The sequence below is a fragment of the Neodiprion fabricii genome, chromosome 3 (assembly GCF_021155785.1).
Source record: "Neodiprion fabricii isolate iyNeoFabr1 chromosome 3, iyNeoFabr1.1, whole genome shotgun sequence".
NCBI lineage: Eukaryota > Metazoa > Arthropoda > Insecta > Hymenoptera > Diprionidae > Neodiprion > Neodiprion fabricii.
The window spans coordinates 665,778-692,406 of NC_060241.1; the positions used below are offsets into that span (position 1 = coordinate 665,778).

Genomic DNA, 26,629 nt, shown 5'->3' on the forward strand with positions numbered 1-26,629 from the left:
ACTTTTGTTAAATAATATATTTATTTATATAATAGTACAGAAGCTCATTTTTTCAATATAGATCGAAGCAAGGGTAAACCGCTGCATATGGATGACGCCGTGCGGTGTATAGTATGAGGGCTATAATAAGTCGCTGAGTTTTCGGGCGCAAACCGGGATCGATGTGACCTCGTCGGTACCGCAAGCCGCGCGACTGTTACCCGAGAATTTACCAACCGCGATGTAATCCCGCGATTTCGATCCACGTCGACTCTGCAGACTCCTTGCGACCTGCTCTTTCAGCGCGGCTCGAATCGTCGGAAGACCCTTTATTGTTGACGAGAGTCGCTCTTTGACCACCTTGGCAAGGGATAAATCAAAGACGAGGAGCTTGAATTGGAACTTATTAATGTAGGTCTTTCGCGATATTGCCATTCGTTTGATATACCTGTATTCTTCTTGCCGAAACCACCGGCGTTTGCCGCGGAACGTAAGGCGGCCTTGCGAGCCACCAGACCTACGGGAATTTCAAATATATAATATATAAAAGAGGGAAAAACAGTTTTGATAAGGGAAAAGTACCTACGAGACTGGAGCTGGCAGCCAGAATTAGCAGCCTAACGTTCTAATGTTCGTTGGCATAAGGTAGTGAAGTCCGAAAGTCAGTATTTTGTGAAATACCTTGAAGATCCGATACTTTTGTAGAATTATGAGGCTGAAGTGTATTTTTTTAATTCGAATAAGTTCAAAAGGTTCGATTGTCAACTTTGGCTGCTAGCTTCAACTACGTGGGACGAGTCTGTCGGTCTGACCGACAAATTTTCGCGATGATATCGAAAATGTTAGAAAACGAAAGAAAAATTGGAATAAAATTTATACATTAAAAAAAAACATATATATTTAAACTGGGGAAAAAAAGCATAATCGGTTATTTAGAATAAAGTGTTAAAGAAGATTTGAAATTATTACATTTTTCTATGCATTATCCCGACATTTATGAAAAAGAATTAGTATAGTAGGTTTAGAAATAGTAATTATATCTACTGTTAGAAATTTACAAAAGAAGGTGTATGAAAAATCTTTCCAGTAATTTTCACCATCTCGAACACACTAGGTCGTATAAAATATACGAAAATAAACTAAGCGATGCAAAGTACTATGTAAATAAAAATTGGCTGTGATTTTTTAATTTCATAATTATACATATAATTAGTGCAATTTTGGATAAAATAAAAGTTGTGAATTGATTTGAAAGCTGTTTGTTTTTTTTCATCCACTCGGTGTCCGTACGCAGTTTATTTGGATGTGTGTGTGTGTGTGAGCGCATATATTGTTATTATTAATTTCTGTTATTCGAGTCCGTTACAGATTTTAATATTAAGACTTACATACACTGTAATTCTTTTAATGTAAGATTCTAATATTCACATGAGTTATTCTGAAAAGATATATCAAGTCTGCGTTTTCATAGTAACTATGTGATTTTTTGTAACAGTACCTCGATTACCCCTGAATTCTTATACGTTATGTCAATTTTGCACATGCCATAAAACAAATATTTATACTAAAAGTTTCTCCGTGCAGGTTGAACGGTTAGACATTAATCAGTACTCTTCCGATATCACCAAAGGTGATGAAAAGTAATAACGGGAAAAAAAGTGAAGAATCAAGTTCCGAACATTTCGAATCCAATTTTTTTCCGTCTTTCATAAATTCTACGTATACTGACACGTTCCATCAGCGTATCCTCGTCGTCGCATTCCTCCAGGTCGGCCTCGTTCCCATCGACGAATACCATGTCCCCTATTTCCTCGTCGGAATCGTGCTGATCGTCGAAATCGCTCAGTATTGACGAATCGCTTCGCACCTTCCTGCATGCGGATTCTGTACGATTGATTACAGTGAGTGTCGGGCTCTTGCAGTGCAAGTTGAATAATTAACCGAGCATTTGAAAAATCGGCGTACTTTCCCCATCGACCTCGTCGGCATAGTGAATTGTTTTTCTTTCCTTCTCAAAACCGCTGCTATGAACTTTGGCGAACTCGAGTTTTCCTCGGTTTGTCGACGTCTTTTTCACCTCGGGGGCACAACAGCAAGACATTTTAATGGATCGTTGTTGTACCTACGAATGTCCTTCACCGTGTACGAATATTTTTCGTAATGTTTCAAAATTTGGTCCAACCTCACTCTATCATTTTAATATAGATAACATCAAGTTTCGATACGGGTCACGGTTCATTTCTCGTAGCTGCAATGAACTCAAATCTTAAAACCACCCAAGGGACTTGTGAAAATATTTCTGTTTTTCATATTTACTATTAACTTTTTATGGTTCCCCGATTTCTGAATTAGCTGATGTAAAAAGCCTGAACGATGTGGCGGTTAGTTTTGAAATGAGGAGCGTCAGCATTAGTCCGGCACGATATCTATCGATCTTTACTGATATCGATAACTACAGGTTAAAATTTGATAGTTTTTATCGATGAATACTAATATTAAATTCAACTTTCTACCCTACATCTATCATTGTAAGGTAAATTTAATTATCGAGTTATTATATATTCTACCTAGGTAATTATAATAAATTTGCTGTATGGTGAAATGCTGTACAGAATAAGTAATTCTATCATTAAAGTAAATTTAAATAAACAATGTATTGATATTTCGTTAAATATCGTGCAACATTAGTCAGCATGTTGCGTGTAAATTTTGCTGGTCTTTATATTTAAAATTTTGACTGGTACGAAAATGGAATATCAAATATTGCCGTAATCACTAATTATTTGATTTTTTAAAATGTAAACTGTTGCCATGGGATTTAAAATCTCGATTTCGTTTCCAATTCGCATTTTAAATTCCACCATTTGAATTCCTGCTTACTGGGATTTTTTATTAGGTCCGTAGATGTCGGTAAGCCGCTTGCAAATCGCTGTTCAATGTTACTGTGACGCTAACTCTACGTTGTCAGCTCTCTCTACTAAGATATGGTCAGTGTTGGTCAATTTTAGTTTTCCGAGGATCCGTGCGGAGCGCCACAGGCGGTAAATTTGTAGCGTCGCAAGTTTGAGGTTACTCAATAAGTAAACAACCAGCGTTCTGAACAGTCAATTCGCACAACTGTCAGAGGACCGAGAGCGTTATCAGCGCCGAGTTTCTTTCCTGTGTTCGAGGTACGCAACGCGTTCCATCGTCTATGCATCGGTACGGTTACATCGGTGATCAATGAAGAATATCCACGTGAAATGTGAACCAGTGTTTACGGTGAACGGCGGAGGGGGAGGCCGACGCCAGGCGTAAGAAAAACCCGCGTATTGGATGTAAACGAAGGTACAGAATTGAAAATGGAATATGACTCCGCCTCAAGCTGCGACGAACGTTTGCGCGAATCGGAACCCCGCGGGTTGGAAAATCCGAGAGAACAGCGACCCTTCCTTAACCCGACAAGCCTAAATAACACCGTCCACGACTCCCAACCGAAGGTAGCGTTTAACGTAAACAAATCATTGTCGAAGCAGGTGATGGAGTACTATAAGAAGTATTCGCAAAATTCGAACCTGGATCAGTACTTTTCACTACCCGAAACAACCGCCGGCGATAATCTGGGGGTAAAATATTATTACAGCATCTACGAACTGAATCATAAATCAGGCGGACACGGCGGCGAGACCAGCAGGCAGGACTGCGTCGGCCAGGATTATACTTTGGTTAATTACGTGCCTCGGGAACGACGGCGCTGGGCCAGACCTCCGCTGATTGGTCAGTCTTCGAGCTGCAACGATAATTCCTCCATCTATAGACGTCCGTTGACCGAGCCTCGCTCACCGTCTCCAGAGCCGAGACGAAATACCCCGGAAACAATTCCTGAGGAGAAGAATGAGAGCCGAGAAAATTTAGGAGACAGTCAAGAAAGGAAATCCAACGTCTCTCCCACGTCGAGCGTTACTTCGCACAAACCACTGGAGTGGGACAGCGGCGCTGACGTTGGTTACTTCAATACGCTGCCTCTCAATAGACAGAGTAGCAAAAAATTGAGTACTATCGAGCGCATGGCCTTGGCCAGAGGCTGTTCAGCTGCCCTCAGACAGGATCCGGAGGGAACGACGGAGTCCGGCTTGTCCGGCCCTGCTTCGCAGGGCCAACCTGGACCCAAGTCAAAACAAAGGCCGGATGCCAACTCTACACCTCTTCCTGGAGCATTGTCCGAGACAGAAAGTGAAGCTGAAATTACTCCAATCGTCAAGAATCATGTACCCGGTATAATAACTGGCGATGACATCAAATCAGATACGAGAAAACAGGTCGAGTCTGAGGATGTAAGTAGCTCCGAGACGCCAAAAACCTCGCATCCGTTTAAGGTACCGGCAGTGAAATATGCCACAGAAGGCAAGAAGTCGGGGGGAAATGCTGGCACACGTTCTTGTGTCCTGAAGAAAAGCTCGTCTATGAATATCTTGGCCCCCGTTCCGTCCTCCAAGCTTTTGCTGAAACGGAGTCAAAGTGATTTGAATTTGCTGGCCATGGATAAAGGCAAGTCTGCTCCGCCGCTCATATTTGATTCCACCTCATCCCTCGCTACTATTGTCAACAAACCAGCTACCTGTGACAAAGTCATTCAAACCACTATCAGTGAACGTTTCCAAGAGTCTATTGGGGTACAAGTTTCTGTTTTGGAAGAGGAAAAGCCACCGGTACCTAAGCGGGGTACCAGCTTGGTACAGAAATCCATACTGAAAGGTTCTAAAAATACGTACAAAGTCCCAGACTCCGAAAAGCGTAGCGCGTGTGGAACAACTGAAAACGACCGTTGGACCAGTGAAATTGCGAACGGCAATTTGAATCGACCCAGCAGTACCGATGCTTCTCGCAACGATTCTCGAGCTGCAACGCCCCAACCAGATGACACGGAGAACGTTACTGGACGAGCAAACAGTTTTGAATATTTCCCAGGTCATGTATACGAGAACGTGCCAAATGGGAGCGAAAGTCAGGTCTCCACCGTTGACACGAGACGATCCAACTCCACTATGCCGAACACTAGCTCAAGTATCGATGAAAAACTGTGGGGAGATTCCGATAGCTTGGTAAGAGACTTGGAAAGGAGCGTTAACATACTCAAGAGTTTAGTGGATGCTAACAAGTGCGATAAACAAGTTAAAAAGAGGCTGATACACCATGTTGTCAAGAGACTGGTCACGGCAAAATATACCGACGATAAAATCGAGCACAACTTGGAAGAAAACGTTCCGTGGAATCCAGACGATGCTAGAAAAAAAGTCTACAGAACCGATATAATCCAGGCTTTAACCAAGAAACAAAATACGACTGATTCTTCTGATGAATGGAAACCATCGAAGAAAAAGAAAAGCCCAAAGAAGCAGCTCAACGAAGAGGTCAGGGTTGTCGATGAGATGATCACCTTGGAGAGCAGTAATAGCGACAAATTCGATGTACAAACGGATAGGACAGAAATGGATGGGAGAAAGGCAAGAATGGGGCTTAGGGCGGACGATTGTCAGCGAAGCAGCAATTCACCTACAGATGCTAACAAGAGTGAGAGCTCGGAGTGCTTTCTACCCCAACGAAGAGACAAGGCCAAAGCTCATGATAATATCTTCTACTTCAAACAAAATTCCAAAATTCCAAACGGAGACACGTCAACATCCGATAATCCGTTGGATCAGAAGAGAATATATTTGGATGCATCTGTCGGAGCCAGGCAAAGTGTAATGGGATCCAGTAACAGTAGTAAAAACAGTGCTGATTGGAGGATGCCGACAACATTGTCCGAGAGACAGTTTGAATTACGCAGACCCAATACTTCGGAATCTGGAGATTCAAAGTTGGTTAGCTATGCGGAAACTGAAAAGAAAAATCAACTTCTTTGGATCACTAATGAAATCAGTCACTTATCTAATTTGAAGAAGTAAGCTTTCCGTCGATTCCGTTGTTACGTTACTTTGTTCAGCTTGAATGTACAGAAGTTTGACTGATTTTGTTTGACAAAGAATAGAGGGCTGGCAATTTTTTTACAGTTTTATTAGAGGTCCAGAAATATACTCTGAAGTTTGCCTGAAAAATTAGCTCCACATTTTCGCGCGAATTTTAGTTTGGACGTGATGTTTGCAAAGAACTAATTTTATACAGGGCAATACGATGGAAAACTTTCATAGGAACGATTTTTGTCAAAAAGTGACATCAAATGGCAGTTTTTTCGATATTCAAAAAAATTTGGTGCGAAAATTCGCAGCTACATTTCCGATGAACTTCAGGATATGTTCCTAGGTATCTAATGAACTCTTAAAAAAATTTCGGCCCTTTATTCTTTGTCAATAGCAGTGATGTACATTCCGACTGAACTAACTACCATTTCACGGAATTCAGAAAAATTAATTATTACTTTCTCAGATTATTGGAACAACCAAAGAAATCAGATCGCCCGAGGATGTCACCAAAAAAAATTAAACATGCCATTGTTACACAGAAACCGTTGGCGTTACTAAAATGTGCATGTGGTGGCAATAATCATGACAATACTCAAAGGTAAGATAAGCGGTGTGATAGAATTACTGTTCGTACCTGTTTCTTGAACATAAAAAATAAAACTGTTTTCAGGACTGCTTCGGATATCTGCGACGAATCGATCAAACCGCAGTGGTCATCTCACTGCAACCTGGCGACTTGCCAATCCACTGTCAGTTCCAGTGCAAAAAATTTCAACTATCAATTGAAGAAACGAAACAGTTGCACGCAAACAGGAACAGAGCCTGCGAGGGCGCATTCCCAAACCGGAAGCGAAATCACGTCTCCACCTTTGAAGCATCACAATTCAGAAGTAACGTCAGTTAATATTCACGTACAAACTTCACCCTCTTCGTTGACTTCGCCGCCTCCGTTAAGACCCCGGCTAACCTTGCCTGAAAACACTTTACCGAAAGCTGGTTGTCCTGTTCATAAACATTCGGGTCTCGTTTGTCAGTGCGGTAGAAGGCAAGAGCACCAGGAGGCAGGACAGAATTTATTAAAAAATAATTGTCTGTATCATTTTTCTAACCAAAAATTATCCGAACAAAATCTTTCAAATGCTCATCATCATCAGCCTTCACCTCTTCATTTCAATCACCAAAGAGTCCCTGTTTCTAACTCTGATCAGTCTAATCGGCCAAATCAAACCGGTACCGATATTATGCAGCCAATTAGCCACGGGGTCGGCAGCAAAAATCGAAAATCTGAGCCAAAGGAAGCAAAAAATAAAGTAAACGCTTCAAAGTCTATGTGCACGTGCGACTGCGGTATTTCTACGACAATCTGCAAATGCGTTGGTAAATGTTTGTGCGAAATTAAGCGTGCTGAGAATGGATCCTCAAGATGCGATAATTTATCGGGAGAAATTTGCAATTTATGCCGAAAGAAGGTTGGTCAAATTGAGGTGAACGGGGCGGAATGCGGCTGCGGTAAATCTGAGAATAACGAGGTAGCCGCTTGCCAAAATTACTGCACCTGTGAGCATGTGAAAAGAAAAGAACAACCGAAGTTATGCGGATGTTCCGCCACTTGCAAATGTGAGAACAGAAAAGTTGACGGATTGGCGGTAACTAATGGAATTGCCTGCGAAGTTTGCTATAAAACGTGGGGTGAAAAGATATGCCAATGTTTCGACAACTGCAAATGTGAGAACAGAAACTTGGATCAAGCAGAAAATGATAAGAAAATTTGCAGCTGCTATAGAGAGCGAAAATGTAAATGTAACGAATGTGCTCATTGTTTGAGTAACGGGGTACAAAAGTCGCAGGCGAAGCATTATTATTCATACAATTCGCACGAATCTCAGCAGTTGTCGGGACACTCAGGGAGATTGAAAAACGACGGATTGTGTAAGTGCGGGAAAGATTGTTGTTGCGAGAACAAACTGAAGGATATAGAAAGGAGATTGTACAGTCCGAAGCGTAGCGCAAGAACAAACTGTTCCTGCGAATCGAGGCTCGGCGAAAGCGACGGAAATAACCAGCAACACTGTCGAAGTTGCGGAAGCATGTACAAAAACGGGAGGAAATGCAACTGCCGCATAAGTTACCCGAAGCCGATCGCGTACGAATTATCGTTCACGGATGGCAAAGTAAATAAAAATACGGACTTTGTCGCTAAGAAAAATGATAAAATCGACACGAGAAGATTGCCCGAGGTAGCTGTGCCTGATTCGCCAACTAATACCGCTAGATCAGGGGGCGGCTGCTTGTGCGACGAAGCAAGGTCTTACACTTCGGGTAAGAATAGCGGACGGACAAAGACTCTTCAGGTATTCTATAATTCTATTCTATACTTTATCGCTAGAAAAAAATCTTGTACAGTTTACATGTCAATTAACTAAAAGTTCACTCTATAAACTTGTAGGACTACTTGGCTCAAAATAAGCCTGATTTTGTTAATAATGTTGAAACTCGTCAGCAGTGTATGTTTGAAATTTCTCACTTGCGAGAATTGAGGAGAGAGAAACGCGTTCAACTGCTTGCGCTGGCCAGCGGTTCAAATTTATCTAAAACTCCGAGAACGACTAAACCGAAAGGTAACTTGTTCCTCTTTGCCAAGCTTGCTTAGATGGATAGTTACGAAATTCAAGCCACATAAATATTCGCCATGTGCAAGAGTTTATCAATTTATTTTTATTACAGTCTTGTCAGCGCAGAGGAAAATAAGTGACGAAGAAATGAAGGAGCGGCTGCGTAAACGTTACTACAGACTGCACGAGGTGCGCAGCAAACGGCAACAAAGGGAGAAACAGGAGCAAGCCAGGCGAAACAAATTGATGGCTAATATATTCGGCAAAAAGCTACAGCAGAAAGTTCTCAAGGGTCAAGTAGATCTTTCAAACAGCGTTAGCGTTATATCGAACTTGTAATATTGAATTATCTTGCGTTTGTCACCACAGCTGGCTATGAGTACTAATATTAACAGTAATCGAAATGTGACACGTTTTGGTTTCAAAAATCTCTATACTCTGAGATTAATATCGTACATTCCGCTAAAGAATTTTGTACATTCTAGTATGGTTTATACAAAACTAAAAAATTGAGCATTTGACGTACAACGTAAAGTAGTTTGAAAAGTGAGGTCGAGTTGACATCAACACTTTTACAATATCCATATGACGTGTAACTGATAATAAAACGAATTAGATTGCTGAGCACTGACAAGTATATTACAAGTATTATTTTTTATTCGAGAAAATAGAATGTTTGTATTTATGCTTATTATACATGAATCCATCATTTTTCATCCGAAATTTAGTGGTTAATTTACATATTATATTTTTTTTCTCACGTGTTCATTTTAATACAAAAATACGAGTGGTACAACTAGAATAACATAACACGTGCCTGCCTATAGTAGAAAATTATATAATAGTAATAACAATAATTTATTGCACTTGACCTAAAATCAAAAGAATCTACCAAGGGTATCAAACTAATTATTTTATACAATATCTATGTATGGATATGTAAAAAAGAGAATGAACATAGCAACATGAATAATGGAACGTACAAACATCTGTAAAGATTTTTCGCACCGAAATGCCATGACAGTAATTTTAGTTAATTTGATTAGTTGAAAATTCTTATACCATCATTACTATTTGTTAGTAAAGTGGGTAATTTTATTATTACATACTTATAAAATGTACCATGTTATTTTTATACTTTGTCCATATAGTCTTCTATTACCTCAGAAATTATGATATAATTTGTATTTATACAACTTGTGCCGTTAAGTACACTTAGCTATGCTAGAGCATTACGTATGATCAGTTTACCTTATTCTTCCGTTATAAACAACATACGGTTGAAAAATCCAGCTTAAAACAAAGAAAAATACAAACCACCGTCGCACTCGATCTTTCGAATGAATTAAACTGACCAATAGTTGCATGCGTGGCGATCTCAATCAAGTCTGTTTACACTTTAGGAGAGAACAGTTCATAATATAGTACCTGATATTCACATTTCGAACATGACATAATGATATAGTAATTTTTCATTTTCAATATACTCGTATTATCTAGGTAGTAGTAATAATAATAAAAACAACAGCAACAACAATAATAATAGTAATAATAATACCGAATAAAATTTATCGGACACTCCGCGAAAACAATAATTTTACGTACTGAACGTGCACATAAATATATAGATGTTAAAATTTTTATAAAATAAAATTAGTTTATCATGAAAAATTAAATAAATATGTGAAAAAACAAAGAAACAAAAACGTCTGCATTATACCTTCGAAATCGGATAATTACCATACATTTCTCGTTCAATTTATTTACCAACAATCTTTGCGAACCAGAGATTAGAAATTGTATCAGCGCTGATGGCGTAGGTTTGTTTATAAACAAATAATTCTAACTCCGTATGTACCGGGGGTGTAACTCAGTGGTAGAGTGTCTGCTTCGCATGCTGAAAGTCCTGGGTTCAAATCCCAGCTCCTCCAAACTAATATTAATTTTTTTTTTCCACTTTCTTCGTCGTTACATCAACGATTCGATCGAAGGAAGAACCCAATTTATTACAACGACCAATCGTCACTCGGTCAGTTTACACAAATTCCAACCTTTCAGCGACGCGATTATTCGCGACTTCGGCTCGCGTGAAAAAGCACGTGGTTCAGCGCGCTGTGCGTCCCGACCCATTGATAAGCACTTGAGCAGCAGGAGACATGGTAATACTTAGCCCAAGCTATTCACTCCTGCGGCACTAGTACTTAGGAACAGGACAGGATTCGATGTATGTTTGCAGTGCGTGGTAATATGCCGGCTGGTTAATCAGATCTCGCCTCACAGCTTATCTCGTCTCTGAAAAAAGTAAATATCACAGAATTTGGTACGATGGCCGATTATACTGAAGAGTATAGAATCGATTTGCCAAGTGACTTCCGCGAAAAGTTGTGAGATTACCTACTAGAGTACATGCAAAACTGATATTATCGTGCAAAAATTCAAAAAAATAAAACGTGTCTGATAATCTCTGACTGCAGTTTCACTTGACTTGAAAATACTGCTGGTATTTTTATTCATACAACGGGTGCGTGTTTACGCGTTTTTTTTTTTTTTTTGTTTTCCGTACATGAAGCGCTTCTTTCTATGGAGGTCAGGCGAGTCTGCGAATGCGCATGCGCGCAGTACAGAAAAGATCACTTTCAACTCCAAGGAGATAAATGCAGTCTCGTCCGTACCGCGCGCATGCGCTGTCGCGAACACATCTGACATTACGTGATCCTAACCTCAATTTCGTGCTGCGTGAAAAAACGCGTAACGTACTTTTGTTATATGAAGAATCGTGTGCAACAAGGAGGCAATGATCTTTTCTACTCCTGTATTGGCAATATTCATGAGGCTGAAGTTAGCAACGTTAACTTAACGAAACATCAGGGAAAAAATCACAATTACACAATTTTAGAATGACCTTCAAGGATTTGGTTTTGCAAAATGTGAGTACATTTTATTTATCATGGTTTACGCAATTTTAGACATTCCTAAAGGACGAGGTTGAAGTTAGTAACGTTATCGTAATGAAACATTGGGGGAAAAATCACCGTTTTCGTAATTTTACAATGATTTTGAAGGAACTGAGATTTCGAAATACGAGTGTACTTTGGTTACGGTTTACTGAATTTCAGACAATTCCAAAACCGCGAAATAACGATTTTTCCTCAGCAGGAATCTTTACGATAACGTTATTAACTTCAATATGATTCTAAACGTGCGAAGTTACGATTTTTCCTAAACACGCATCGTTACAGTAACGTTACTAACTTCATCCTCATCAATGTTTCTCTTCGATTCACCTACGACTCATATTGCAACCTTACGCTCGGCCCTAAAAGACCGAGTTTGCCTCCTTGTTACGCAATATGTATACTATTTCTGAGCAGGTGTTTCTTGTTTTCTTACCGTATAATAAATATAAGCTTTGTTATACCGCGAAACGTACCTATATAATAGGACCGATTTGAAAAGCGGAATAAAAATTACGTTAAACATATTTTTTATTAACTGCAGGAGGAATGAAAAGCGTGCAGAGAGGTAATGTCACTGTGGTAAAAATCTATGCTGACATGTACCGCGCTTACGGTATGCAGAGAAGGAATTAATTCAATAGGTTGACCCGGGAGAATCGGGCTATTATTCAATTGGCAAAAATACCGCCGCATATTATGTGCTTGCTCACTTGTTACCAACGCACGTGTATCTACGTCGGAAGAATAATCTGAGAACGAATTAGACTAAAGAAAAAAAGAATGTAGCACAGACCGATCGACCTATAACGAAATATGTATGTAAACGTTTCAGCGCATATTGCCTATAATTATAGTTTCGACTGTACTACGATTATTCTTCAAAAGCTCGAAGAATGACGACGTATACATGTGTGAAAAATTTAAACGTTGATTAACGAAGAGACAATAACTCCTCTTCTAAAGTAGGCATTAAACTTCGCCGCGAGTATTCATAGACGTGCCTAATCGACAAAATTCAGGAAATCCCTAATAGAGTACAAGCGCAGAGTACGTGATGTCGTTGTTCGCGTACCTGATTATAAACGGTCTTCGTACATTGGATAATTGCCCATAGTTTGCTGTTACAAATTGACCGCGTTCAAAGATTCGCATGTGTGTTTTTCATGGTACACGTATTCTTCACGGCCTTTAGCTCGTCGAAATTCAACAGTTTTCTATCCGAAAGAATCTTCCTTTCTCGCTTTTCCGATGCTGCACGTACAGTTGATCTCGCAGGGTCCGTTCTATCGTGTCAGTGCTTCAAACCTAGGTACAACAGCAAACGTTGTACACAACACAGCGATATGAGATCACGCAACAATTTGTGTTCGGTGTGCGTGCATACAAAGACAGCCGGTAGATGTGTGTAACGCGAATGGATGGGACGGTACCGAGAGCATCATTGAACCGGCCTTGGTAGCCCATTAAAGCCGCCCACTGTGCTTTGGGCCCAGCTCCGTTCGCGTAATTCTTCGTACCGTTCCTCCGTGCCTCCTCGCCTGGATATTACATGCTTACACGCAGCGTTTGACATCCAATGAAGAAACGCAGTGCCGGAAGTAGGCGCGAAAAAGCCTGGAACGCGGTGAATTGGAATAAAATTTGCCGATCAGCTTGAAACGTAAACACGAATCATCCACTATTATACCCGATTGTATACCCTGCGCGTCGCGAAACGCGAACGGTTCATCAGCCAGCTCCGATCTTTTCATCAATGAAAAGTGAAAGATGGGAACAATTTAAATCTCCCCAATTAGCCATGATTCCATCACGTACCACGACACCCCGTTCTCGCGGTGTATGTGTAGAAGCGGCGTAAGTTGAAAGTAAGATGTATAGAGGCGTTCAATCCTTAACCCGTGACTTACGAAGAAGCTGGCTGGAGGCCGTGCAGGCACAGGCGGATTGTATGGGCTTGGCGTTCACAGAGGGTTTCATTCAATACGTGAAACTCCCTTAGAGCCGTGCTACGATGAATCACTCACTCCGGGAAGAAGCGAACTCGACCCGCCGACTCGGCGACTGTCTCGGCGTTTTTTTAACCCACGTGTGTTTGCACGATGCGTATTACGAAGCTGCGTGTTCGAGCGTCCATCGTGGGCCAAAAAATGTCCAAATACTGTACTCGTCGAGCTTTCACGGCTATGCAAGAATTTTATCGATATTCATTACCGCGGTCACGTTAAAACGCCGGCTTTGCTATCTTGGAAGGTAATTGGAGACGGAGATATCCGAGATGCGATGCACCGATGACGCGTACCGTATTTTATCCTTACACTTACGTACCGTCTGCTCATGCTTTAGTCTTCGGCGTCGAGTTTCACTTCGGCACGCTTCTCTACCTCCCCCTCCGGCGCATTGTATTAATTACACGTAAAACAAGCTGCATTATACACACGTACGTGTATTTCATCACGCAATCCGGGATACGATTTTTCGAACGTCGTTGTAATCCGGAGCTCGACCCGATGCTTTGATCTTACAGCCGAAAGGAGATGTTAATTAATACGCGAGTCTGAGCCTAGCCGCCAACAGTTGAATCTTTGACTTTTTACGGTTCCCCGTACGGTTCTGTTTAGTGTTTCACCGCACTTGATCATCGCGCGATAGCATCGAACAGTATTCGTGGAATAATTATGTTTAACGACGCTCGAAAATAATTCGTCAAGTAATTAATTTTCAACTTAAGAATCGGGGAATACGAGGGTGATGGAATCGTTGAGTTGTTAACCCCCCCCCCGTTACATACGATTCGTAAATTATTATCGTGTGTACACGTATGCAGGCGTGGGCGCGGCGTCGTCGCAGACTTTTCTAAGAAGCGTGAATTCAAACGGTCAATTAGGGTATAACGCAAGCCGAAACTCGAGCGAGGCTCTGCTTGTCGAAAAAGTTGTTCCTCCTCTCGGGTCGTCCGGTTAAATCGGCCCTCATGCGTCGCGACACGTTTCACTTTTCACCCTTAAACGTTGAGACCGCGCATCGGGAACGGCACCGGGAACGAAAGCGTAAGAGAAACGGCTCTGCAAAGTGCTAATGGCAAAAGCTACCGCGCGTATATTAATGGGAATTAACGTTAATTCCCGTTCCCTCTACACACGCGCCATATGCCAACTTATTACAGTCTCGACGTCTGCTGCAGTCTTCTCGTCTTCTTCTCTTGTAATATGCTATAAACCGATGATAAACAACGTCGAGCGTTACTCTCTCTCTCTCTCTCTCTCTCTCTCTCTCTTTCTCTCTCCCGGTACAAAGTACGGGTCTTATTAGTCTTATTATACGTATACGGAACGTTAACTCGCGTCGGAATATACGTGGATTTTCCCGCGATATGTGATACTAATCCGCTTTGGCTGCATATAAGGTACGTACTGCCTATTATCGTTACAAATAGCACAATGCTGCATCGTTTAGATCGCCTCATTACGTTACGGAACGTTGACTCTGCAATCGTTTGAATCATGTAGCCACCCGATGCGACGATTCCTCTGTGTAGGTTCAACCCTTTGAGTCATAGTGGTAAGTATCCTTACCACCTATTTTATATGCATTTTTATTCTTTTTTTTGTTGTTTTTTTTTCATATTTAGAGAACTTTTCAGCATATTTCTCAGCAGTTTTTCCTATTTCTGATAGTGTACCAGGTTTTCAATACTCGAGAATAATTATTGCGATATAATGTAAATTATTATTGTTTGAATCAAATTGATTTAAAAAAATCGTGGAAATTGAAGGAATAATTCATTTTCGAGAAAGTTGATCCTCTACGCATACACACGTTTTACATAAGTTTTAAGTTTTGGGGCTCGCTGATTACGAATCTGAAATCGGATTTCGAACCCGAAACTTCCTGCATAGAGTTTTTTGACCGTATTCGATCAAATTTGAAATTTCCTTCCACCATAATGCATCCACTGCCTCGAATTGTCAAAATATGATTTCAGATTCGTAATCAGCGAGCCGAAATACCGTGGAATACCATCTTGTTATAAACGTTGACTCCGCACAATAATGTGTGACTCAAAGGGTTAAATTTGAAAGAAGAGAAAAGGGGCAACGCGCCTATTTCAATACGTCTTATAGGTTGCAGCTAGCTGGCTAGTCTCTTTTGTCCACCCCGTGCAATGCGTCGGCATGCCTATGTAATACGCATAATAGCGCACAATGCACGTATGTCATAAATTTACATTATCCCTGTGGTATTATTATTCTTGTTGTTATCATTATTATTATTATTATTATACGCGTGGACGTATCGGCGAAATTGTCGAAGTACGGCAACGAAGAGAAGAAGCTGACGGTATATTATAAACACGGTTCGCTGCTTCTCTGTTGGTGGCGTTATTTCCATATTATCACAGGCGAGAGGTTAAGAAGTCAGTACAAGATAAGGAAGCTCCTCTCCTTCTTCGGAACTCCTCTCCGCCAAGAGAAAGCCGCTATTTTCAGAGCTGCGGCATGACAATTATTTTTCAGTATATTTTTCCTGCCTTCTTCTCATCTCTCTCTCTCTCACTCTCTCTCTCTTTTTCTCTGTACAGTATACAATAAACGAAATAGATTTTCAACTGTTTATCTGGTTAGTATATTTAAAAAGTGTGATAAATGCACAATAAATCAGAATTGTCCAGCAGTATTAAAGGTGGGGTAAAATGAATATTATTGTCTCTAAAGAAAAATGAAAACACGCCTTATCTGGAAATAAATAATTCTCCACATGACGTTTCAGTCGCGTTAAATTAAATTGGCTACAGTTTAGTATGCATATGTGTAACATCGTCGCCTTCGACATCGTCGTCTTCGTCGTTGTATACATATACGTATAAATATATGTGTATGCGCTGAAACAAAGCTGGTTATGTATATCTTACCGTGCACCTTCCATCCGCAACGTCATGCAATGATTTACAGTGATATTATTTCTTTGCTTTCCTTTTCTTTTCTTTCACGTTCCAATATGTATAACATGCGGTCGGAATTGTGCTTCGCACGTACGCTGTGTGGATTTTAAATTACGTAACATGTGCAGTATTCTACATAATGCTAAAACGATTTATAGGTTTATGATGATAATTAATTATACGGACACGCTGATCATTCCGTACACAAAATATACCATCTTACAGGTAAAGATATACGTATGTACAAAAAAAAAAAAATAAATAATAACTCGATAATTTGTCGTGGCGTTAATCGAAGTCCAATGTTCAAACGCGTTTGGATGAAAAAAGAAAATGTAGTAAAATATGGGCACAACTTTACCCAGCGACGAATATCGCCGATGATAAAATTTTCATTGATGATAACGAAGGAAACACTTGTTGGATCCGATTATTATACAGTTGTTCAAATTGTAGAGCTTATGTAGTGCGTAACGTTTGAATTGAAACTAATAAACGATTGGTTGTCTTACCTCGATCCACGACACTGTTATACACTATACTCACTGCGGCAATAAAAGTTATACTGAAATCTGAACGTGAACTTTTGATCCTGCCGGGCTCACGGGTGACGTGGTGGGCGGGGGGGGGGGGGGAGGGTGGGAGGGAGGGAGCGGTTGATTTTGAATGAATCGACGGCTGGTCGATCGGCCAATTATCATTTCTACCTGTAGGGCGATTGGTCGAAACGGCGTTGCGGAGCCGATTCTCGAACATCGAGCAATACAACGCCGCGTAAAATCCGTAGTTACGTTGTACGCGAATTTTTTCCCCAATATTTTCTCTACTTTCAAAAACTCGTTTCACCGTCCTGGGAACAATATGATTACGAAAAATTTAACGTCACGTAGGTAGGTATATATTTCATCGAGAATCCCGGACTTTCTCGCGCGTTCTCGGCTTACTAAAGACTGCGGCGAATCGCGTTCCTCGCAAGCTGCCTCTGTCCGGGTGGGTGTTTTCTGTATGAGTAATGAACCGTAGGTGTACGCGTGTCTGTGTATGCGAGGGTAAAAGGAGGGGGGAGAGAGATGCGCGTAACGCGAGAGAAGATGCTCGACTGAGTGATAAACGAGCCTTGATTGGCTTAATATAGTACGGCGGTCAGAGTAATTGGTCGCTCCCTTACCGTGCGGGAAATGATTGGTCAATTTAATCCTAGGACGACCGTGCATTAGGCATTCAGCCGACGTACAACTCCCTAATAATCACCAAGTTTGTTCTTCTTCTTTTCCCTGTTCTTCCTCCTATTCTTCTCCTCGTGCTTCGTCGCCTCTTGGTTCTTAACCCATCCCCCCCTTCCTCGTCCCAACCCTCGCAATTTTCGCTAAATTTTTTTTCATTCCCCCTCATTTTACAAATTTCTTTTATACTTCGCGAATCGCACTCCTCTTCGTCTCTCCTTCCTCCTTCCTCTCTCACCAAATCAATTTATCAATTGAAATCACTGCATGTCGGTGACCCGTGCTGAATGAACCTCACTTGTATTGTGGCTATAACTTGTACCTCGTATGCTTGTACGTGTTCGTATAACGAAGAACATGTAACGGGGTGGTCGGTTGAGCTTCGGCACATTTTTCCAATCCTTCGTACTTGTAACAATAGTCGGAGAAATTTCTTTTCGTTCTTTTCTTTCCTTTTTTTTTCTCGGTGAGACGGAGAGAGAGAATATTGGAAGACAAGTTACCTGCTTATTGCATGTTTATACTTGAGAAGGAATTGGACCAAAGTAACGTCACTTGCCACAATCTTTCAAATCTCGTGACGCGATTCATTCAAAGTTTATGTACCTGCATGTAACACCGATCAAGCTAAAAATCTTTCGATTATAATACCGCGGAAAAAGACTTGAGAATATTTTTTTAGATCGTAAAATCGAGAGAAGGCATAATATGCTTGAACATTAACTAAGATTTATGACGCGTGCTGAACTAGCTTTAAAGAACGAAGAAATTTCTCGCAGTTGAAGATCCCTGGACCAATCGAATATCTCGGCTATGAGTCGAACTCTTCTAAATGCGGATAAAGTACGAACCGAGGATCGCACGTATAACATCTAACCATCGTTATCCGTAGATTTTCACTATATACGGGTGTTAAAAAAAAAAAAATGCTCTTCGCACTTTTCTTCCACTTTTTCCCCCTCGATTATAAAAACCACATTATACCTATTATACTGTACTTGTATTATTATACGCTGTATTCCAAATCCGTTGCAGTTCGGGCGCAACAGCGTGGAAAGTAATCGTACCCAGGTGAAATTCAAGCTCAAGTCACCTACGGCACTACTACTTAGCACGCGGATGCACTCGGAGGAGTTGACGAATATTTGAAGGTTCCGATCTTCCGCAGGAGTTTAAGCCTCGGTCCCTCCTTGACTACTTGTGAGCGGGCTCGATGGAAATACGTCCGAATTTATATAGCATGCATCCAGTGTGAACGGCACAGATGCACACGTACACTCTGTGTAAAGTTTGGAAAAGTTTGGAACATTTGGAGTATTGAAAGCATAAGTAGATTACGCCCGTTTGCACAGCGTACGTGCGTATATATGCTTAAGGAAAACTAATCGCCCAACTACGCTTGCCCCGCGTCTGCTGTGTATTTTCTATGTCAGTCCAGCAGACGTTAGTCATCGAAACTGACCACTGACCACTGACCGTTGACCCTCTGACCGCGGGGGTTGCATAGTTCGCCACCTAACGCGGTACTGGCAACTGTTTATTACAATGCGCTAAATGAACGACGATGGTTTCGGTAGGTACCTATTCTCCGAAATCCGATGTATAAAACGCGGTGTGGTATGTGTTTGGAATTCGTATCTCTAGCGTCGATATAGTGGTTAAGACGGTCCGAGCTGCGAACACAACAACGAGCACGGATTCAAAACTGCCCATTATTGCGGTCACAAAGCGAAACGCCTCCAATTACATGATTTTCTTCCAATCGATTATGCTGGACATAGGGAATTTCATGTATAATAGTATATTGTGTAACAAGGAGGCAAACTCGGTATTTTAGGGCCGAGCGTAAGTTTGCAATACGAGTCGTATGCTCGTCTTCTATAAAATCAATTTCAACACGTACGACGAATACAACAATTGTAGATCTTGTAATAGTTCGTACGTATTAACGTTTAGAAAAAGAATGTCGCAGCGGGTCCACTTAAATTCTCGGGTTAAATTAACCATTTTAAAAGTACAATTTGCAAATTAAATATTGACTCGATAATACAAGTATTAATATTACAAAAATTAATCTCATAATATTCGCTAACAGAACTAGACCTGCTGGGACATTGTGTTTCGTTAAATTTTTCCAACGGCACACGTTAATTATCGAGAAAAATAATACGATCAGTGTGTACAGAAGATACCGCGGGCTGAATGCGACAACGATGAATCATGCAGGCTGTATCCAGGGACAAATAAATTGGCAAACAACGGATACTCTGTGTTCGCTGGAAGGGCCATTGTCGGCTTCTTGGTTCAAGCAAGGACCCCTGAACATAGGATATGAAACTGGGAACGAAATGTTTAACACGCGAGTCGTGGGTCGGGTGATTAATCCTCTCGTAATGCAGATTCCTTCGTCACGTATACCGACGATACGCGCCCCTATGCTTCCTTTTCATCGCGAGGCGTCGGTCGGTGCAGTGCCACTTACACTGTTGCATGATGGAAATGGCCTGGAAGTAGCGCCGAGGGCTTTTTTACCGCCGCACGACAGGGTCGCCCAACAACTCCGGCGCAACGGTGTAACCCCCGTGACTTTCTTCTCTTCCCATGCGGGTTGACTGTACGCTGATTTAAACTTACCCGTGTACTTACGACCCTCTGGCAGCACGGGGCCGTTCCAACGACGCCACTAACGCTTCGGATGACGACGATCGTTAATATGAATATCCTTTTTAAAAGCGGCGTTGTCGAGTTACGATATTATACCCTCTCTGTTGTTTCTATTCGTTCGGATATATCGCTTTTCGAATCGTGACGATGAATAGCGATTTCCGCTGCAGATCATCCTCACCGCTCTTACCCGTTTATCTATTTTTCACTTCAAATTTATACCAACTTTGCGCGTAACAAATAGTTATTTCCATTCAGATTTGTTGAACAAATCTTTAATTCTCACGGATCTAGACATATCTATACTATACCTGCGAGTAGGCACATGTATATATATATATATTGCTTGTATAATAACACACGAACAGACATGGTTAATAATATATAACGTGTAGGCCCGCTGATTGTATCATGCATACGACACACGGTTGTTAGTGGGCGTTTATTTGCTGTAGAAATTCTTCTCACCATATTCGCCACGTTATCAAATTCGTACAAATATTATACCCTTGGTGCATGACGATCCCCTACGGCAAAAGGGGATTTAACATTCTTCGACGTATTTCCATATCAAACATTTCCAATGTCAAACAATTTAACTCGGTTAGATCCGTACGAGCTTTCGCAAATGATGATTACCAAGAACAAAAGAGAGAAAAAAAAAACAACAACCCATAAAGTGTATAAAAATATTTCACAAACCTGGTTTATTGTAACAGAATTCAGCGGCAAGACTCACCTGCGTATCGTAACTCTGTCGAAGAGAAGAAATGAGTATAAAGTGTCGAATAGAATGCGGATGTTGTACAGTAATTATGATATTGAAATCAGATAACAATTTCTGCGACTTCTTCTCAAATACACTTGGATTGTCTTTTTAACGTGGCAGTAGTCTAAGGTCGAGTGGACGTTTGCTTGCCATCGGGGAATTCATTCTCCCTAATGTACACACGAGACCCAGATGCACAGGTGTTTTCTGAGGTCACGTGTGCCGTTCGTGTGCTCTCAATGATGCGCTATGCGACGTAATACCCAATGATGAAATATCGCGTACATCTCCGACACTCCCGTTTATGCCTGAAATTTTTCACCAACTTCTCGCGCATCTTTTCGCCATCTTATGCAGGATTTCAGGATATTGGATCGTCGTAATTTCTTCGCGTGACCAATTATTGTTGGCTAGCTCATCACCCTTCTATGCGGTTATACGTTACAGGCACGAGAAGGCGATCGACGTACGCGAGAAAAGCCGACTTTTTCTTTACACCCTGTATGCAAGTCGGGCGTGTGTCAATGCGTATACGTATACGCGTGTTAGGTCGCATGTGTGCGTTGCAGTGCGACGAGCTGAGTGGCGTTAATTTGGACTTCCTCCCCGTGGATGAGATTCATTCCCCGGGTATCCGGCGCAGACCCACACACCGCATTTTGACCAATTTAACGTCTACCTACCCAACCTGAATTTATATGAACACAACGGCGTATGTTCAATACGTGTTCGTCTACGCGCAGAGTACGTACATACAAACACGATCATCGTATGCAACTTACCGTCCGCATCGTGATTGCGATCATACGTCTGGGGGTAGAAAATTTATGTGCTACTCGAAGAGAGTATATATAATGTAGGTGTATAAATATTCATTGATAACGAATTTCTTTTTGTACTTATTTGCATCGTACCTATTTAAACGATATGGCAAAATCAGAACTGACCAACTTGCGTCGAGTTTTTTTATCGTCTGATATCGATGGTTGCCTATGAGTTACACATACACCGAAAATGGTCCAATGTCAGTTTATCAAGGGATTAAGAGAGTTGCTTTCTTTATATCTACCGCCTGCAACTATAATATACGCCTACGTGTATGGGTATATATGTGTACGTATGCACGAAATGGATGACCGAGGGAGATCGGGAGCATTCAGCGAGTATAAGTACCCATTCAGCAATTCCTGGCCACCCACCTACACGCGTGCATAACGTACGTACTTGTATGGTGGTGTCAAACGTGAACAAATGTAATTCAGATGTCATGGTGTCACTGGATGCGGTCGAGCAGCGCTCTTTTTCCTCTTGCTGCCTCTTACAAACCCGCGGCTATAATGTAAACCCATTACCAAAGAGTTGCTGTCCAAGGGTTAAATGATCTTAATCGGTCTTAACTTCTTCTTGCCGCATACCTCCGTCGTTATTTCGAACTCGTGCCCCCCGCCCTTCTCCTTTCTATTCGGCACCTTTTTTTTTTTCTTTCTTCCAATAATATCAAGCGCCAAATAACCTCAGTACTTGTATTACAAGAAGAGGCATATTTTTTGTATTTCAAATGATTTTTTTTATTATATGTACATATCTGTAATATAATTTCACCGACTTTACAAACATTAGCGTAATCAGTGTCCACGATAATGTATACACTGTAGTTATTTGCATATGTAATGTTATAATTGCTCTGTATAAATTAATAATTGTATAACTTCTCACTTTGTATGCGCCACATATAAATAACAGTATAACTACACGTAGGCATATTGTTATCGGAATTAGGAAGTCCTTCAACCCCGTTCGCAAATAATGTCTACGACACTGGGCTCCATTAACACAGGCTCTAAACATCTGTGAACCGCGCTTCCCAATATTTCATCAAGAAGAAAATGTACAAGGCTGTGAAAAAAGAATAAAATTTCGTCAGAGAATTATCTGATGAAAAACCGGGTGGAGATCATTGAACAAATTTATAGTTGGATTAAGAATTCCGGGCTTTCAACGTGCTCCTTACATCGGTATTTACTTTTTTCCTCTTTTAAGTCCACACAAATTGGAAATCAGAAAACTGTTGTACTTTAGCCAGACTTATTGCGGTTATCAAATAATAAATATTTGAACTCACTTTTCGTCCGAAACAAACCGCCACAAGTAAAGCTGGAGATAGTGGGTATCTACTTGTATTTGTTGTAGGCCGTACTTGCTGAACGTGCGCAATCTGACGCATTCCAAAAATGTCTGAAATCAATACGAAACGATCAATAAAATATTTGTTGTTTCTGACAATCAGACCGACGAAAATGTGGAGAGGTACAATAGAGAGATGCACTCCTCAAAGCGTAGAATGCATGAATTTGATCACTGCGGTCTTGTTATTAGAGTAATGCTTATTACACCATGGATTGCGTAGTTTTTTTTTTTTTTTTTTTTATATGCACAGAGAAGCTACCGTAATACCTCGACAACGCAAAGTGGATAATAGCTAAGTTATTTTGTCATTGTGCTCATTCTGCACAAGCTGCAACCATTAATGTATGTACCATATCTACTACAAGTTATATCATACTCCGGTATATCTTCGCGCATTACGTCACAATATAAGATTGGAGCTGTGATTATTTTTAGGAAAATTTTTTCTCTCAATCAGCGAGACAGATTGGATAGAGATTGAGAGGGATTGAAAAGTGGTTTATCGTGGTTGAAAAGACTCAGTGTCTTACTGAGAATGCTTAGATACCTTTAAGCTGATCTTTATAATTCCAGTCAGAATCGAAGCTTTGTTGAACTGAACCGAAGAGAATATCTCTATACGTTCTGAAAACAATTTGTGAATATTTGTCACCAGAGATGAATCTAGATGACTTGGCGTGTAGGAGGACCAATTTGATCGATATTGATGCCTTGATACACTGACGCTGAAATAAGCATTAATAGTTAATGATTTCGTAACAATTGCACCTACTAATTTTATTATGAATTCTCTAACCTCTCGTGTTTACTTTTCTAGACTCAGTACCGTACCTATGCGTCCTTCTGCTACTATCGCTGCTCCTATCAATTTGGCCGTCTGAATCATCATACAAGGCGGAAACTTGCAGCTCGATTGCCGTCACGTCTTCGACTACTCTCTTCATCACAGCCCTGACAGTTCTGGGTTCAATGGTATGTAGCCAATCTCGTGTCTCTACTGACTTTCTCAACATTTGTGAAACAGATAATCCCTGAAGTCGCACGTAATGATTTAGTAAATTTTGAGCTGCTGTTTGAAAGTTGTTACAGATTTCACTTTCTGACGTTACAAAATTTGCCAAAGATGCATGCCTTTGAATGTTGAAGAGATCGTCTGTTGTGGTTAACTGTAATTGAAAAATACATTATAATAGATCCTGAACTTATTATCTTTTTTTTACAATCAATATTCTTTACTTATTCAAAATATTTGGTTCCAAAACTTGCCAGATAATGTACGCTAGATTCTTTAAATTCGATGCACATTTTGCTCAGCAATAATAGTAATGTGGGGGGAAATTTAGGCACGTCAGATCCGGAACAGAATCCGCTAGCTGTGGCAGTTAGATGATGTAAAAATCCAATCACTAATCCCTCTCTAACTTCGTCAACGCAAAAGCATTGGAGGAAATGAGATTTTCCACTGAACATTAATTCAGGCTGCAGGAATACCTGCAAGTAACATTAATTCGGTCATGAAAATTTTGGTCGAATAGGCGAAAGAGTACAAATACGTTTTATTGTGAACAAAACATACATACCAATAAATCCTGCAGGACTCCTTTCACTTTTTCTATCGTAGGCATGACCAGAGAGGCCTGTAACTCTGCAAGACCTGTATCACCATCTTGACTAACTTTAGCAGCCAGCGTTTGCCTTACTTTAGCCAAAGCCTCAGTCAGATGCTGCTTCAAAGAGTGTAAATGGCTTCTGCACTGCTTTCTTCCAGCATTTATGACAATTTCTGTTGCAGTCCTACACATCAGGTATCAATATAAATCGGAAATCGATTTTTAATCAATGTCTATAGAAAATCTAATAACTTTTTTAACATACGTGGAAAAATCGGTCTCATTGCAGAGAGTATTGACTGCGTGTAAGCGTCTGTAAAACCTGTCTAGCGCGCGAACTAAGATTGCAGTATCCCCAACATCCTCAACTCTTTTACCAATGAGATCAAAGTAGTTCTTCATGTTATTCAGAACAAAAGTGTCTAATTTCACAATGGCTTTAGAGTCAAAGTCGTCACTGAACTCTGTGTCGTCCAGGGGTATTCTGTTGACAAACATGTCTTTATAGGAAGCGACAATGAGGCAAAGGTCGCTCATAAAACCCGAACTTCCCATATCCACGAATTCTATAACGTCATTTTCGCACATGTCCTTGAGTTGTTTCAACTGTTCGGTCAGCCTATTTTCGGCATTACTTAAGAATTCCGCGCATAATGATTCGGGTGGCTCTTTGAGCTGGAGCAAAAGATCGACACTCTCAGCCAGAGACTTTGTGGTCGCATCTCTGCTCTGGAACTGAGTTCTCAGTTTAACTTTGAGCTCCTCGACTATTTCTTCACAGTCCTTCTGTATACCTTGAAAAGAAGGCATGTTTCCATACTGGTTCAAGACACGTTGAGCATGAATGTAGTCTTGGACAGCCTGAAAAATTACAAAAACTTGGTTGAATTTCACTGCACAAAGAGTATATCGTGTATCCGTTTTCCTTATTCCTCCTTTTCTTCCTTACTCACCTGGGAGTAGTTTCCATTGTTCATCTTATCTTTCAATTTAGCTGGCAGCTTAAATAGAAATTGTAGCTTCTTGAGAAGAGTGTGCACGGACGATAGTCTCGTTATCTGTTGCCTTGTGCCTTGCAAAGTTGAAGATATCTGTTCCGAAAATGACGTGATGCTGTCCATGTTGCTGGACAGCGATTCCATGCTATCCTCCATTTTCTTGAAATCATTCTTCATCTGAAATCAATATGTCGATAAGAATTTTGCCAGTTTTCACATGTTTTGAAAACTCTCACCTTTCTTATGGTATCGGTAGCAGAAATGAATTTGTTGTAATTTTCATATACCAAAGTCTGCATGTCAGAATGAAGCGTCTGGGTATCGCGAATTATTTCAGCTTCATTGTCCATGATCTGTTTCAGTGTGCATTCCTGCATTTGGTATAAAAGACAAAATTTGTTAGATTGCGAAACCTCGAAGTAGGTAGAATAATCGTGGCTAATAAAACCGATATTTTTCACTACGATTTTGATTGAATTTTAGGTTATGAGGATAAGTTAGAGCCGCCTAACCTTGAGCATTTTTTCCAGATACATGTCGGGGTTGAAATGCTGCCCGTTTATGTTGTACGGATTGCTCGTATTTTCTGTCATTTTTCTAAACGTGAAAGAACATTCACTTTGATACACCGAAGTGTCAAAATCTCCACAGATATTTCGTGTTGTGACAGCTGCGTCCCCGCGTTTCCATTACACGTTTCCGTTGTTCCGATGTCTCGATTCGTCGGACTCAAATCCGAGCCTCTGTTC

At 40.8% G+C, this 26,629-nt stretch overlaps 3 protein-coding genes, 1 long non-coding RNA gene and 1 other non-coding gene across 7 annotated transcripts; 3 read left to right on the plus strand and 2 right to left on the minus strand.

The window, feature by feature from the left end:
* Positions 1–120: 120 nt before the first annotated feature.
* LOC124177976 lies at positions 121–18,926 on the minus strand. The gene is made up of 5 exons (XM_046560991.1): positions 18,915–18,926; positions 1,945–2,263; positions 1,709–1,863; positions 428–496; positions 121–339 (listed from the first exon to the last, which is right to left on the minus strand). The coding sequence occupies exons 2-5, from the start codon at positions 2,078–2,080 to the stop codon at positions 121–123; spliced, it is 579 nt and encodes a 192-aa protein (XP_046416947.1). The 5' UTR covers positions 2,081–2,263; positions 18,915–18,926.
* Positions 3,027–10,196, plus strand: LOC124177966. 3 transcript variants are annotated; one of them, XM_046560970.1, is made up of 5 exons: positions 3,028–5,902; positions 6,385–6,519; positions 6,592–8,272; positions 8,425–8,539; positions 8,646–10,196. In XM_046560970.1, the coding sequence occupies exons 1-5, from the start codon at positions 3,321–3,323 to the stop codon at positions 8,870–8,872; spliced, it is 4,740 nt and encodes a 1,579-aa protein (XP_046416926.1). In that variant the 5' UTR covers positions 3,028–3,320; the 3' UTR covers positions 8,873–10,196. The 3 variants fall into 3 exon arrangements, with proteins under 3 accessions (XP_046416927.1, XP_046416926.1, XP_046416925.1); XM_046560969.1 differs by having other exon boundaries at positions 3,029–5,902; positions 8,368–8,539; XM_046560971.1 differs by lacking the exon at positions 8,425–8,539 and having other exon boundaries at positions 3,027–5,902; positions 8,646–8,802.
* On the plus strand, positions 10,393–10,464 carry Trnaa-cgc. The gene has a single exon. It is a non-coding gene; the product is annotated as a tRNA-Ala (tRNA).
* Positions 11,183–25,060, plus strand: LOC124177978. Its single transcript, XR_006869697.1, has 3 exons — positions 11,183–11,460; positions 24,090–24,244; positions 24,894–25,060. It is a non-coding gene; the product is annotated as an uncharacterized LOC124177978 (long non-coding RNA).
* LOC124177967 (vacuolar protein sorting-associated protein 51 homolog) lies at positions 22,654–26,604 on the minus strand. The gene is made up of 10 exons (XM_046560973.1): positions 26,393–26,604; positions 26,117–26,251; positions 25,836–26,057; positions 25,148–25,743; positions 24,853–25,066; positions 24,539–24,763; positions 24,104–24,438; positions 23,820–23,997; positions 23,208–23,320; positions 22,654–22,981 (listed from the first exon to the last, which is right to left on the minus strand). The coding sequence occupies exons 1-10, from the start codon at positions 26,471–26,473 to the stop codon at positions 22,873–22,875; spliced, it is 2,208 nt and encodes a 735-aa protein (XP_046416929.1). The 5' UTR covers positions 26,474–26,604; the 3' UTR covers positions 22,654–22,872.
* Positions 26,605–26,629: the final 25 nt, after the last annotated feature.